The following is a 15,191-nucleotide window of genomic DNA, read 5'->3' as shown; positions in this document are numbered from 1 at the left end:
GATGGTTTGCTGCCTGTTGTTTTAGTAAAGCACACACAGGAACTGACTCTTTGGTGTTTCAGATGCTCAATTTTCTTGGCAAAAACATGACAATAGGACTGCATATTTTATATGCATGTCTGTCACCTCTGATTGCCATCTTGTGCAAAAGCCTCCACACAATATTATCTTTTAATTAGTTCTTAACCACAGCACCAGTCCAACACTCTTCCATTTACTGAGGAGATAACTAGAGAGGCAATCAGGCAGACGAGTCAAACCGCTGCTGTTAATTACCCACGTGCACATAATGAGACAGTCTCTGCTTAGCTCCCACAATCCCAGCCTTCCCCACACTCCGCTGCTTCGCCAGCTCCCCACGGCCCACTAAAAGTGATCCGCTTTTTAACAAGGGAGCAGAAGCTTGCAGCTTAACTGCAGCAAACGCTCAGACGGGAGCGCCTTTGTGGGCGGGAGGTGCGTGAAGATGCACTTTTTTTAAACAAAGAAATGTCATTGGGAATTCCAGAGGGCAAAAATGTCTGAAACATTCCCCAACACCTCACACAGGAAGCGTGCAGCTCATCTTTAATCAGCGATGGCACCAACAAACCATGGTTCTGTTCCTTAGTTGCAATAAGATCAAATGAGAAGAAACTTGGCAAAGTTGCTGTTAATTCAGCATTGAGAAGGTTGACAGTGTATCCAGACACGCGCTACATATCACAGTCTACTGTATAATTTTACAGCACGGAGAGATCCGACACTTAAACTCTGATGTTCGTTATAGTCACGCAGTTATTAATAAGACAGGAAGACTACACGTGGAGGAAAACTGGGAGCTGTTCAAGTGGAAAGAGTTAGCAGATGAAACATTAGTACCATTATAACACAGACCTTTAGCTTATTTGATCAGTGAAGGTGCGTTTTTCCCCTCAGTCTGACCACCTCCACTCACCTCCCGAGCTGCCATCCACTCAAACTGGGACATTATTTGAAATTCTAAGTGCATAAAATAATGTAAATAATGTGTCTAATACAAAAGGATAATAATAAAATCTCATCTTGAATGTCGTTCAGCCACCTAATCCAACTATTACATACTGCCCTTAAAGTATCCGATCAAACAAACCCACGTCTCATGTTACGGAGCGGCTGTAGCTCAGGAGGGAGAGCAGATCATCTACCGATTGGAAGGTTGGTGGTTTGATCCCTGGCTGCTCCAGTCTGCATGCCAGAGTAACCTTGGGCAAGATACTGAAGTAATCAGATTATTAATGCTCAACAAAAAACACTAAAGTGTAAAAAAAAAAAAAGTGCCTGTATGAAGTGTTTTGAGTGCCTGTGTAGAAAAGTTCCATACAAGAAGCAGTCCGTTGACATTTTACAGTCGGTCTGTCAGATAAGCTTTGACGTCATCTACACACTCTCCTGTTATAAGGAAACAAGCACATGTGGGAGGTTTTGTAAGTTTCAGTAAAGATACCTGTCGGAGTCTGAGGTAGAAAGTCTCACTGAAGGTCTTGCGGCTGAAGTACCAGAAGCGCTCGTTTGACGGATAGACCCTGACTACAGTTTCCAACAGGAAGCGAACTGGCTCCACCACTTCGGTCACCACCAGGTCCACCGCCACCGTCATAAAGACCTGTTTATCTGCAGGAAAAGCAAGCATGATGAGACACTGGTGCCGTCTCTTTCTTTGTTACAGCTGCAGAGTTGCAGGTGACATTTAAGCCGGTCAGCTATAGCTCAGCTTTCAAAGCATTCAGCGCATCGGTGTGTTCTCATTGTTTTTAAATGGTAAACCAGGCACGTCACATCAGCTCCCCTTTCCCAGAAAACAGACAACAGCAACTTCAGTCAAATCTCACTCAATGAATCCAGACATGCACATGTGCTGGGCTCTACTGTGAGGCAGACAATCCACACATCCTGCAGGGAGGCCACACCCCCTGGTGGATAAGCACTCCAAGTTCCCAACATGTCTGCAAGTTCAACTGTTCAGTGAAAAGTTTACACTACTAACTAAACCCAAAGCTTAACCAACCACTTCTAAACTGATGTTTCGATTTATGCAACAACATCTTCATAACAAAAAGCTCCAAATGAACAAATCACTTAATGTTTCTGTTCTGGAGACAAAAGGACAACGAGGCAAGAGACGTAGCGTCACAGCAGGGAGTTGAGCTATGGTTGATTAAGTCTCCTGACTGCACAGATTGTTATTAAAAGAAGTCCATAAGCCTCACGTGCACCGAGACTTCCACACCGTTACAAACTGCACGATAATGAGACGTTTCAAATACGATTTTCCTCTAATCTGTCTTTTTAAAGGGTCGGCACAGGGCTCCACACGTCACTAAAAATTAGCACAGAGCTAGATTGATGCTCAGCTGTACAGAGCTCAGCTTCACTACCTCCATCAACATCAACTTGCATTAAAACCTGCAGGTTTCACTTGCAGGACAAGTCAGAAAGCTGCTTTTAATTGGATTTCTTGTGAGCGTCCAAAGCTCAGTTACCTCTGATGCTCGACACAATTTGTTTATGCGTCCACATGTAAAACATGCCAAGCCGTAGGTCACACGGCCAGCTTCCACACAGCACAGAATGGATTAAGGCAATTATCACACCCACTCCAGTGCGAGCGCTTTCCCAAATGTGACCTTGAGCTTTTAGCAGTCGCACCGACAGTAATGTATGGAAATAAATCCTGTTGCATTTGTATTTTTATTTTATACACATGTTTGTAAGGCTAGTAAACAGGTACTCGTGGGCTGTTATGCTGTGCGGCGTTTTCAGGGCAAGAATGCAAACGCAGCCCGGTTGTTGGCTTTGCAACATATAAAGTATCTCGGATCAGTGTTGAAACTTTATCCTCTACAAACTAAAACAGGTCACATCAAGCTAGAAGGAGAAAAGAAAGAAAAGGAGTAATAACCTTTAGGCGTGTCTTCATTCAGTGGTTGAAAGGCCGCCATGTTGGGGTTCCAAGTTCCTGTGATAATGTAGGCCTTCCCGTCAGAGCTCTTCCCCATCGATTCCTGCGTACGGATTAACTGGTGGATTATTTTCTTGTAACAATCTTCTGGTTTCACAGCGAGCCGAGTTAGAGTTTGTGCTACTCACCATCTCTAGTAGATGCATGTCACTGTTGCAGACTTTCTGTCCTGGACTCAGCAGCATCCCAAAACACCTGGAGGGAAGACGCAGGAAGTTCAATCCACAAATCAATATCAGCGAGCTGCACAGATGCAGCCTGCATTCAGTCTGCAGAGTCGAGACGGGCAAGAAACCGGGCGACGCAAACAGCTCAATGAGTCAAACTGCACTTTTACACGGTATGAAATGCTAAAGCTTAGTAACTCAGTAAGATGGTGTTGGTGAACAATGATTAACAACCACCAGAACAAACTCCAACAGCCAGAATGAAGAAAAGTTAGAACAGGAAACTACTTTCTATCATGCACTGAATATTTGTGTAACTCCTGCCTGCTTTGACTATAACAGCGCACAGCTCCGACTGCTGCTCGCTGTCCCCCGGAGGACCCAGACAAGCATACATGACCATTTAAGGACGTCTCCTCACACTGGAGCTTAACCAATAAGACTTCCATAAAATCTGTAATGCTGTTACTTATCCTGAAGTGACAGTGGACTAAAAGCTGAAGGCTAAGATTACATTTAAGGAGATCGGGGAATAAGTGCAGCGGGGTGCTGCTCACCTCTCGATGCCCAGCTCCTTGTTACACATCTGTTGGACTGAAACCACGACCTTCTTTTGGACGGACTGTCTCAGCTTGAAGTAGAACTTTTCTCTGTCCTTGGGCACGGGGCTGTAGGGAGCAAGAAGGATGAATTACTACACAAGTCCAGATGACTGCATGTGCAATAATGCTCATGTTAGTGCCATCTGTAAACTTATTTTCCTGATCTTTTCTCTGGGGAAATTATAATAATCTGAGCGTGATTGACAAAACATTACAAGTCCTCCGTTCAGTCTCTTCACTTCATCCCATCTCAGAAACCAGAAGACAGCATGAAAATGAAAATTGATCTCTACGTGTAATAAGATGATTTAAGATTATCAGCTTTATGCTCTTTGCAGGTGATAAAATACATTAAATCTTTCCCAACATCTGTCATCCTGACAGTCCTGTGATGAAGAGAGGAGAAATGCAGGTGTATTTCTGCACGTGTGATCATGTACTTGTAGTTGCCTTTGCCATCATCCTCTTTGATCTCCAATGTAACAGTGAAGGTATAGAGATCACCGTCAGGTGGACTGGACAGCGTCGTGTCTCTGATGTCTGCTGGTCGTGAAGAACGCCGAAAGGCCGTAGAGAAGCTGTACAAGATACGACTGACCTGGATGGACGAGGACAAGAGAAGATGGTCAGTGACGGAGGAAGCTTTGCAGGTAAAGATGATTAAAAAGACAGCATGAGTGATCACGTATGGATCAGCTACAGATATCAAATAAATAACTCTGTATACACAAATGAAGAGCCGAGCAAGAAAAAAGACAACAGCGCCCTCAGCTGGTTGAATAGTGTCAGTACTTCTAATTCCGTGGTATGTTTACATCAAAATACAGCACATATACAAAACACAAACAAAATATTTGTAATAACATGATTTCCTGTTCAGAGCACCTCTCAACTTGCACGGCTGCAAAAGCCCTAAAAATGTGCTGAACCTTCAGTCGTCCAGTGAAGTTCTTGTTTTAGAGTCTGTGTGTAGGTAGAACATGCAAACCACCTCCAAGCTGCTCGCGAAACCCTCGTCTGCAGCTTCTGGACAACACAAAAGGTCCAACAACCCAACATTCACACTTCTCTTTAAAGAGTACAGCGCTCACTTTTCCATTTTGTTACACTATGTGGGTAAATCACTGCAACACGACAACCCACACATCTCACAGCCGTTCTAAGACAGCCATAGTTTGCAGCCCAAAAATATGGAATATCATGAAATGGTCAAAAACCTTGCAGGCTGTAGGAAGAGTGCGTCAGTGTCTGTCTGTCAGTCAGTAAAGGTACAATATTATGTTGGTGTCTGCTCAAAGCAGTCAATTAATCAATTATTTCATTGGCTGCATCAACAGGAGGGTCTTTGTGGAGTAAAATACGTTTGATGCTGCAGTTTGTCACAAGAAGTAGAAAACTCACAGCCTCCTTGATGTGGCAGGAGAAAACATGAATCTGGAAGTCCTCCGAGCTCCGGTAACTCTCGGTGAAGGAAAAACAGTCACCTTCCACAGAGCCCTCTTGACCTCGAGCACAGAACAGCACCTTGTAGATCGGGAAGGAGGCAATCTCTATGCCTGTAGCCTGGTCCACAACCCTGGAGATTCACAATTCATTCTCAGACTTTCAGTGTAAAAGCACAGACTTATAAATGTATTCATCTGTGATGTACATAAACAGGAGCGTCCTCTAACGAGTTTCATCACTAGGTCTACGTTTCACTTCATCTCACTTATCTGTACAGTCTGGCTGACCTGACAGAGCCCTCAGGACCACAGGGGACATGCAGCGTGATGGGGATGGGGATGGCGCTTTCAGCTCGCAGGGTGGCCATGGCCCTCTGTGCCTCCGCCTCATTACGAGGGGCTTTGACCCAGGTGCAACCCAGGTAGGACAGCTTGTTGAACTGCACACTGTCCTCCTCCAGGACCGTTGGGCTTTGTGGTGGTGGACATGCTTCTGTGAACGGACATGAAGGTTTTTGGTGTTTATTTTTCTGTTGACCGTGTCAGTATAACAGCTGTTTCACTAGCATGTAAAAATAGCAGAGAGGAAACCACAAAAACACTGAGAAGAAGTAAAGATGAAAAGAAGGTGAGGAAGAGTGATACAGGAAGTTGTGGGGTGGGGGGGGTTCTTCTCTAAAAGGACTTAACCCGGAACTTTGAAACTCTGCAAACAGGAAGCAGAACAATGCAAGCTGCAGCTGGACTTCCACTGCTGAGTGGCTCTTATGCTACATCATGCAAACCAATTCCTCTTCGCTCCCTCTGCAGCTGTGCAGCAACACTGCTTCAGAATCACTGGCAGCTTGGAAAATGAACGAAACAATAAGAACAAAGTATGGATTTATGGGACTGAATATTGTTTTGTACGTGTAAGGTGGGTGTCAGTGAAGATGTTTAATGTGGCCCATCGGTTGGTCCCTGCACTCACTGGCTGCCAAAACATCAAGACATGCCAAAGCATGGAAATAATCCCGTGTGGTTTAGCCAAGGGAACGAGGAACCCAGCAGTCGTGAATGTTCTGCACTATAATCTGCACACTTTAAACATCACTGCCGTCCCGTGAGCTTTTCACCACGGAGCTGGCAGGTTAAAAACCAGCCTGACGTTGTGTTCCAACAAGGACCTTTGTCAGCTAATGGCTGGAAGTGTAAACACTGCTTCAGAGTGTTTGTTGAACCAAAGTATCAGTATCAAGGGTCAAAGTCTCAGAAGTGGCAACATCCGAAAGTTCAAAATATATATTTATAATAATAATTTTAGCTTTCTAAATATATAAAACGTCACCTAAGTCGATATCTCTGCTTTGATTTACTTCTGTACTCATTGACCTCTCCTTAAGAGAGCATATTTAAGGTTAATAAATATTCATTTCTTTACTAACGAAAGTTTTTCTTTCCTCCATGTACAAAGCAAAATGTCCTTGCTAATGCACACATGGTTAAAGCAACATCAGAGTTCAGATAGCAGCCTTGCTAATCTGATATCATTAAAACTGGATGTGTGTGTTTACATATCTTTGTGGGGACCAACAATTGGAGGTTTACCATGCTCGTGGGGCCGACAGCCCTTATGGGGACAAAATTCTGCTAACACAAGTTTGAAGACATTTTTCAGACTCAAAATGTGTTTTTTGTGTCAGGGTTACAGTTAGGTTAGGCAGTCATGTTTGATGGTTAGGGTAGGCAGCTATGAATACACACACCTGTGTGTGTGCAGCACACAAATTAATGTTTTCAAAGCAAGAATGTGGAAACATTACTTCTTTTGTTCTGCAGCGTTTACAGCGAACAAACACTGAGTGTGTTCACATCACTGCAATAAATAATAATCACTGTCCCACGACGTTATAAAGATAAGCTTTACAGAACATGACGACCGTATACACCATCCATCCAGTAACAATGACATTGGTACGTTTTGATTAAACAAGTTACCTTTCAGGAGAATACTGGAAATGTCCAAGTATCAGTGTTACAGTATATTATACACTTAACTTGATATCAATGCTTTGCGACTGGGAGAATGGAAAAAACAGACCTGAATGTGTACCTGCAGGCTGGGTCTGTAGGACTCGGCTCTCTGGTTCCTTGTGCTTCTCCATCTTTTCCACATTGCTCTTCTCCACCTTCACTTCATCATCATCATCCAACACCTCCTCCATAGCTTTTTCCAGCTGTTCACTCCCATTCCAAGACATCTTAGTGAGAAAGAAGCAACACAGAATGTGAAAGTTTAAAGAGGAACAAGGAGAGATGAAAACGGGGTGGAGCAAAGGTGACAAACCAAACAAAGAGGTCTGTCTTTAACGGATTTAATCAGCTGACATCCACAGAATTACATACAAATGCAGGTATAAACAGTCCCGATGAGTGGGGATAAAACTAATCAAACTGGTGATAACCCAGGCACAGCAAAAAGCGGATTTGTAAAACCAGAAGGACAATGATGCTCAAATGTGCTCAGCTTCCAGGCAGCCAAAAAAAGAAATCGGTTAAATATGAAATTGCATCCATATGCGGTTCCGACCTTGAGTCTTGGTTTTCCCTCGGAGCCCTGCGGTGAGCCTGCAGAGCTGGACTGCACCAGAACAAACTCCTCACTAGTGACGGTGGCCACGGACTCAGTGGAGCTGCTGACTTTGCCCAGTGAGGAGTTGTCATCCATGGCTAGCCGCTTTCCTGAGGGCTGGCCAGGGAGAACAGGGTGAAGCTCTCCCCTTCCCTCCTGTGTGCCCAGCTCCAAAGGAAGGTATCCTGCATACACAACGAACAGAGCAACACAAGACCATTCAGCTGCTCTTCTTACAGTTTGGTAAACAGCATTTAGATTTTGAAAGCCTGCGATGCATTTAAACACACAAGGCAACACGAAACCACAGTTTTGCAACCCAAGACATAAAGTTTCAAGACCCTAATCCAGGCACCTTATCATCTTTGACTTAATCCTTGCCTAGTAGTTTGGAAAATCTGTAAACTTAACCTCAGATCTGCAGTTGCTAAATTCCTAAGATTGTTTGCATGCCCTTGGGGTGTGATTAAAATCTCTTAAATCTCTCATGTGCCACTGAGAGCGTCGCTGACGGGCCAGGCTGGCAGCTGAACGGGCTCGTTGGGCTTTCCTTAATGTCCACATGTTTAAGACAAACATGCTGAACTCGGGCATCTTTATCATTCAGCCCCTTTCTTTCTTTCTGCTGCACTACTACTCTGTCATAACCAAAGAAATATTGACAGTCATCTCTAAACTACTTCCCTCACACCCTTTTATGGAGCAAACCTCATGGGCTGTGATTCAGCACAATTGAGTTTTTCCTGCTAGCTAAACAACAGATTACTCTGGCTGGTGATTACTTCTTGTTAGGCTAGCATTCGTTTCTATCCAATGCCCTTTTTACTTTGCATTTGTGGACACGTGTGTTAACCACAAGCACCCACAAACACAGTCTGGACCTCTGTGCCAGCCCTGCATGTCACACCCTGGGAGTTGTTGAACAACACAAAGGAGCATGCCACATGCAGAGCTCGTTGATATGCGGTTATATGCAAGCGCAGATAACACACTCGCATTCTTCAGCGCACAATTACGCTTGTGCAACTGTTTACATAAAAGGTAACACCTTCATTAGCAGTCAGGCCGAGCTGAAAAACAGCCGGTCACACTTGACTCCCAAAAAGGAAACTATTTTGGGAATCAGTGAACCATTTGCTCTATTATCTGCAGCTAAACAGCATAAAATTAATTAGTTTAAATATGCAACTGAAACTTTTCTCTGTTTTGTATAATTGTAACCTGCATGTGTTTTTCTGTATCATTTTAAACTTCATAAAGTTAGACGTCACCTTAGGCAAACCCAACACCAATGCATCGTTTAAATCTATTGTATCTAGCGGGGTTTTGCTGCATTTATGATGACACTGTGGGGCTCGGGGGCGAGGTGCAGGGTGGACCCAAGCCTTCAAATTGGCAAATGCACATCGTCATAGTAATGAAAGAGGTTATTCATTCACACAGAGTGAAACGATTACATGCAGACAGAAGGCACTCATTCACGCTAACCCAGGCAAATTATATTCATACATGCATGTGCACACAGACACAAGCAAGCACTAGAAAAGCAACAGGGTCATGTGCTCCATTCAGACTTATTCAGTTACACAAAGCACAGACGACACTCCCATCGACTGGCTTACGGAAGTAGCTGCAGTGAGAAGAACCAGTGAAACACAGACAGCACTGAGAAAGTTTGTCATTTATAGCAAAAGCCTCCTTTGCTTGTGTCGGACTTACTCATGCTGAATCACACACTATTAATCATCACTGTGCAAGTACAAGTCTGCATGCTCCACACAAACAGTCGGGTATAGACAAAGCAGCACAGACTCTCCTGTATTTGTCAACAAAATCTTTCATAAATAAAACCAAACATTTAAGAAGCTTCTGAGGTTAAAAAAAAAAAAAAAGCTTATGACTGCTGACTAATTTATCAATCATGATCTAACTTTAGATCAGTAAGCCAGTTGGTCATTTCAAACCTTACTTCCTACACATTGTGCCGTTTCTGCTCGGGCTGAAACGTCCCTTCCAGAAATCTGCACCCAGTCATTACCAGCCTGTTCAGCACTGTCCCGGATGATACCAACAACTGCCTGCATGGAAACTGTGAGTTGCCAGTGGGTTGGACAGACTGCGCCCACATGAGCTGGGCTCACCAGCCACAATATGTCTGTAAGGGTGAGTGAGGACCCTGCTGCTCTATCGCAGATACAACATTTTTATCTACAGCGTGTGACCTGACCCCACGTCCTGGAGGATGGTGGACACAAACACTCGTGACACTTCATTTGAGGATTGGCTTCGTCTAATCCCAGCTCTTCCATGTGTTTTGGCATCTTTAGCTGCAGCTATCATTGCAACATGTCTCCATCGCATAACTTATTGTGTTTTAGACGACGTGGCCAACCTGCCGTCTGCTCCTTTGCCTCCTGTCATTGACAGAAAGATTAAGTGCCATCAGCGCGCTGAATAAACCTGCCATTGCACCACAGCAAACCTGTTAACCTGGTACAAAACATAATACATTGAAAGCGTTAGGTTAGGGTTACTATTTTAAGAGCAGATAAGCCGTGTTTCCTTTACGTGCAGTCATTTGCCTGCATCTACATTTCAGCCAGTGCACCTGTGTTATAATCAAGCATATAAAAACTGCTAACTGGGTACGTGTTGGACAGGTGTCTCGTGTCTGACCAGGTAGTCTCTTTCTAGGATTTGGGTGTGGCATTCACACTGACAAATAGTTCATTTCCCTGTATCCATGTTCCTGTAAGGCCAGCAGGGCAAGCTGATTGATTTCATTGATACAAGTAACCAGAGCCAGGTCTGACATCTGAACATGACTGAGACATCTCCACACAGACAAAATTAAGTTAAAGAGCTCTGGAGTTTGCTGGTGAAAGTGACACCTGACACCTGTCACTGAATCACTTCCCGTTAGGTCTGACACCACAGTTATTTTCATGCAACTTGTACGTTTTTGTTTATAGCACTTTCAAAATTACCTCAACCAGCAGGACGTTCAGGGTTTCACACTTCAGTGTACCTTTGAGACAACATGTGCTGAACACTGTACATCACAGCAGCACATCAAGAGCTTTTTAGTAAATCTAAAGGGCCAATTGTTCCAGTTATACTGGTTAGCTTTCAGGGCCGCTGTGTTAAAACACTTTTTAAAGTAAGCCAAAGAAACACCCTTGGTTTGAAGCCAGGGACAAAGCCCAGCCTGTCACTTGTTTATTCCAGTTTACTGTATGCTTTAACAGCCTACGCCAGTTAAAGCATACAGAAGCTTGATTGTTGTTAAATACTACCCGTTTTTCTCCATGTCAATAAAATTTTACAATCTTTTTATCACTGATTAATCTGACAGTTATCACGTTATACGTGTGTGCCTGTATGTCCAAAAAGATTCTGTTACAGGTTGTCCTAGTTAAGTCTTTTCCCCATAAAGACTCCCATCTGATGACTCCACACATCCCACGTGGCAAATAAAAACCCCAAAATATTTTGTTAACTCCAACTGGGAATTACTCTGAATCTGAGGAACTATGTGCAGTTCCCCGGTACTCAGTAAAAGCGGCTTTATTGACTCGGACGACGGGACAATAACGTTGTATTTGAGGAAACAACGCTTTTTACAGGAACACATGAAAAACGGACGTTTGTATCACAATAACAATGATGAAGCCAAGTCCAGTCCCAGGAGACACGTGGATCTAGCTAAAAACAACAGAAAATAAAAATGCATATCAGGACGTGATAATCAGCTGCTTCACACAGCAGCACCCACGAGTTCACTGGTGAATCTGCAAAGAATTACAAACAAAGGCATTAGATGTCCTTTGTAGTAAAGAGCCCGGCTCTTTCCTTAATCATCCGTTCTCTTCTGCTTATCCAATTCAGGGTTGTTGGGGAGGATGGAGCATAAAGACGGGGTCCACACTGGACAGGTCACCAGTGTGTCGCAGGACTGAGAGGCAGACGACCAGCTGCACTCACATTTAGAATCACCGATCAACCGAACCCCACCGAGTCCCTGTCCTTGGACTGTGGGAGGAAGCCAGAGTACCCGGGGACAGACCCCGTGCAGACACAGGGAGATCATGCAGAGTGTACACTGGCACCAGGGTTAGAACCTGGCTCTGCTGTGAGGCTGACCCCCATGCTACCGTGCTGCCTTTAATCAGAAAACACTGACACACCACTTCACTTGTTTTCCTCTCCAGCTGGCCACGAAACATGATATTCCTCTCATGTTGCCAACTAGAAAACAGCAGTATCATCGCACCTCCTCCCCGTGTTCTCTCACAGAGCAAACCCTTATCATTTACATCTTTTAAACCCCTAGCGCCATCTCACACATCCAGCTGCGGTTTGTGGATAAAGTCCTGTACTGATGATGTCATCCTGGAGCTGACAGACAGGGGAACAGCAGCTGGGACCAAGTACAGACACATTAGTTTGAACACTTAGCTAAAGCTTTCTGAATAAGACACGTTCAGGTGTTGGCTCGGAGATCTTTGCACCGCCTTCACCTGGCAGTGTTTGTGGTTTGACACTCAGAAATGTTTTCTCCCGTGTTAAGGGGAAATTCTCTCGTTAATTACTGCAGTAAACTGTTACTGCTCCTCTCACCGATGATGACTACAGGCCCGTATCACCACCACCGCAGGCTAGCTCGCCATACTTGGCAGCTTTCTTCTTCAAACAGCAGTTTAACGACAGCTGAACGACATCGACATGGCATTACGCCAGAAACGCATCTCAGCTGCTGTCAAACACACATTTGTAAAGCGAACAGATTTCCTTCACTAGCTAACTGAGCGCAAACGACAGGCGGGCTAACTTATCCACAGAGCCACTAACACCACGCTGACACGAACACAAACTTGTCACCAGCACAACTCGAGACAAGTAGCCAGTTGTCAAAAAGGTGAAGGCAGGGTTTACATTGCAGTACCTGTACGTGACAGGCTACATATAACAGCTAAAGCTAAGTTTGGCTAACGCTAACCAGCTCGAAGTCCAACACACTCAGACCACTACTCGGAGGGAAAATGAGGGGGGGAGAAGGAAAGCGCCATTCGTGTAGTTTGTGAAGGTAAACGTGACAGTGCGATGATCACAAGTGTTGATAAGAGAGCTGTCAACTTACTTGTTTTGAGCCTCAGAGTTGCCTGCTGGAGTTGCAACGAAGATCGTGTGTGTTTGAGATGAATCACTCGGGAATCACTCGCTTTCCGGTTTGGAATTTTAGCGTTATCTCACGCATGCGCCGTGCTCCTATAGTCTGGCTGTAGTAAACTGTATATATTTATACGTCCTTCGTTCGTGTAAAATTGCCATATTACAAAAAATAAAAGCAAACTTTTGTTTTTGTTAAACACGTGGTTACAATTGACTGAAACTGAGACTAAATAAAGACTTTGTTCTGCAAACTGATGACTTTATCTTGTAGTGGTTGTGTGCCTCATGACAATGATTACCCGGGGGTCAAACTTCATGTGGTCAGAGCGGCTCATGATTAAAAACGTTACTGAAAGCTTCATTTTCTTTTCTGCCCTTAAACCTTCGACTGATTCTGAGCTGAGCATGCATGAATAAATATATGATTTTTTTTTAAGCAGCGATTGACTAAAAACATGCAATAATACACAGAAATACAATAAGCTAAGGTAAAAACAAAGTTTACACATAAAAGCGTTTCAATCCCGTTGAGGTCTATAGGCTCTATGTTTTTGTATCCAGGTATGTTTTCACTGCATTCAGTGTGTTTGGGATCATAGTCATGACCCAAAATGAAACTGCTGCCAATCAGATGCTTCTCAGAAAATGCTGCATGGTAACTTTTCCGAGTCCATAATTCCATCATTTTTTAAAAAAGATGTGAACATAACTGGCTGAGATGTAGAGCGTCCAGCATGTTTTACAGATGGCTGTAGGCACTCACTGTTGTACCTCTCTCCTCTCCTGATCTCCAGATATACTGACAACAAGTATTTAGAACCAAAAATGTCAAAGTTGAATCCATCGCTCCATAAGACCTGTTGTGCTGAGTGATTTACAGTCCAGCTCTTGTGTAATTTGGTATATCTCAACCTTTCCTCACTCTTTCCCTTCCTAAAAACAGCTTCTTGACTGTCGCCCTTCCACTGAGACCGTTTCCATCGAGGCTTCAGTGAACAGATGGATCGACTGAAGGGCCAGATGCATCTTTAAGGTCCTGTGTCAGGTCTTTTCAGGATTGTTTGCTATTGACTTGACGTGACTTTTGGATACTGCTCATCTGCTGTAGCTTTTGTAGATTCAACTAAAGAAATGTGAACAAAACTCTTTGCCAAGTCGTCTGTTCTGTGTAGATACAACCCTGGTTCTTCCCCTGAGTCCTGTGGTCAGCTACAATAACTTCGTGAAAAAGCAGCCAGTGTCCAAAGAAAAATATTTTTTAAAAATTACAAGAAAGTCTGTCTCCTTTATCAGAGTCTCAGACTTAAATGAGCTGCTGGCACATCCGTCTCATTGGAGGGTCACTTTAGTGTCCAAGTGATACAAAACAAACAAGAAAACAGCCACAAATATTTCCCAAAATGTAGTGTTCATAGATTCATCGGTCCTCTCTTTCACACGTGGCAGCACTTCGCACTCAACAACCAACAAATCCTCCCTAACAAAAAAAAAGGCACTTGCATTAGATTTCTTCACGTCAATATACAGGCCACACCCCTGCCTTATATGAAAAGAAACTTTTGTATATATATTTAAGATTCAAGAGCTTTATTGTCAATACAGCAGTATGGACAGTATACAGAGTACTGAAATTCTGCTTCACCCTAAGCCCCCCATGGTGCATTTATAAGTATATAATAATATATCCCCAAGAGATATAAAACTAGAAAATACAAATAAATAACGTGCTGAATGTTGGTAAAGTAAGGGATAAAAGGTACTAATGACTAACTGTACAATACTATAATGATAACTATACAATATTAACTGTACGATAAACAAAGACAGGACAGAGACAAAGTGCGCAGTGGTTTTGAAAACCAGGTTCAAATTATTGGCAGGATATTATAGACGAGACATGACAAAGACAAGCAAGATGTGCAAATGTAGCACAGTTTAGATGTGTATTCAGTAACTAACTAATAGTGTGTGTGTGTGTGTGTGTGTGTGTGTGTGAATAACCACACAAAAAGTCCATTTAAGCAGTTACAAATCTTTTATTTGTCAAAAGTTAACACCATTAAATAACACCGTTTTTGTATTCATTTGTGTTTTAACCACATCTCTAAAAATCATTTTCTTTAATATTTTTCAAAGATTACTGGTTAAGTAAAGAGTAAAATAGATAGCAGGTAATACAATGTCTAAATAATTGAATAATGACAATAAAACTAT

The 15,191-nt window shown here is 43.3% G+C and overlaps 1 protein-coding gene across 2 annotated transcripts in view; it reads right to left on the bottom strand.

Moving 5' to 3' along the window:
* The window catches only part of rabgap1l (RAB GTPase activating protein 1-like), a 92,968-nt gene extending 79,878 nt beyond the window's left edge, over positions 1 to 13,090 (bottom strand). The window contains exons 1-10 of one of the 2 annotated variants that reach the window (XM_085250991.1): positions 12,946 to 13,090; positions 7,764 to 7,990; positions 7,275 to 7,434; positions 5,483 to 5,687; positions 5,151 to 5,325; positions 4,190 to 4,347; positions 3,705 to 3,815; positions 3,109 to 3,175; positions 2,921 to 3,023; positions 1,466 to 1,632 (exon numbers count right to left, since the gene is read on the bottom strand). In XM_085250991.1, coding sequence (XP_085107117.1) covers positions 1,466 to 1,632; positions 2,921 to 3,023; positions 3,109 to 3,175; positions 3,705 to 3,815; positions 4,190 to 4,347; positions 5,151 to 5,325; positions 5,483 to 5,687; positions 7,275 to 7,434; positions 7,764 to 7,901 — 1,284 coding nt within the window. In that variant the 5' untranslated portion in view covers positions 7,902 to 7,990; positions 12,946 to 13,090. The remainder of the gene's footprint in view (positions 1 to 1,465; positions 1,633 to 2,920; positions 3,024 to 3,108; positions 3,176 to 3,704; positions 3,816 to 4,189; positions 4,348 to 5,150; positions 5,326 to 5,482; positions 5,688 to 7,274; positions 7,435 to 7,763; positions 7,991 to 12,945) is intronic. The other variant, XM_085250992.1, reaches the window with a different exon arrangement.
* Positions 13,091 to 15,191: the final 2,101 nt, after the last annotated feature.

Source organism: Mchenga conophoros, linkage group LG17 (assembly GCF_057382185.1).
Source record: "Mchenga conophoros isolate Kocher_MC1m ecotype Shallow Benthic linkage group LG17, M_conophoros_male_GT1.1, whole genome shotgun sequence".
Taxonomy (NCBI): domain Eukaryota; kingdom Metazoa; phylum Chordata; class Actinopteri; order Cichliformes; family Cichlidae; genus Mchenga; species Mchenga conophoros.
Note: the sequence above shows the minus strand (reverse complement) of the source record. Positions and strands in the feature narration are given on the sequence as shown.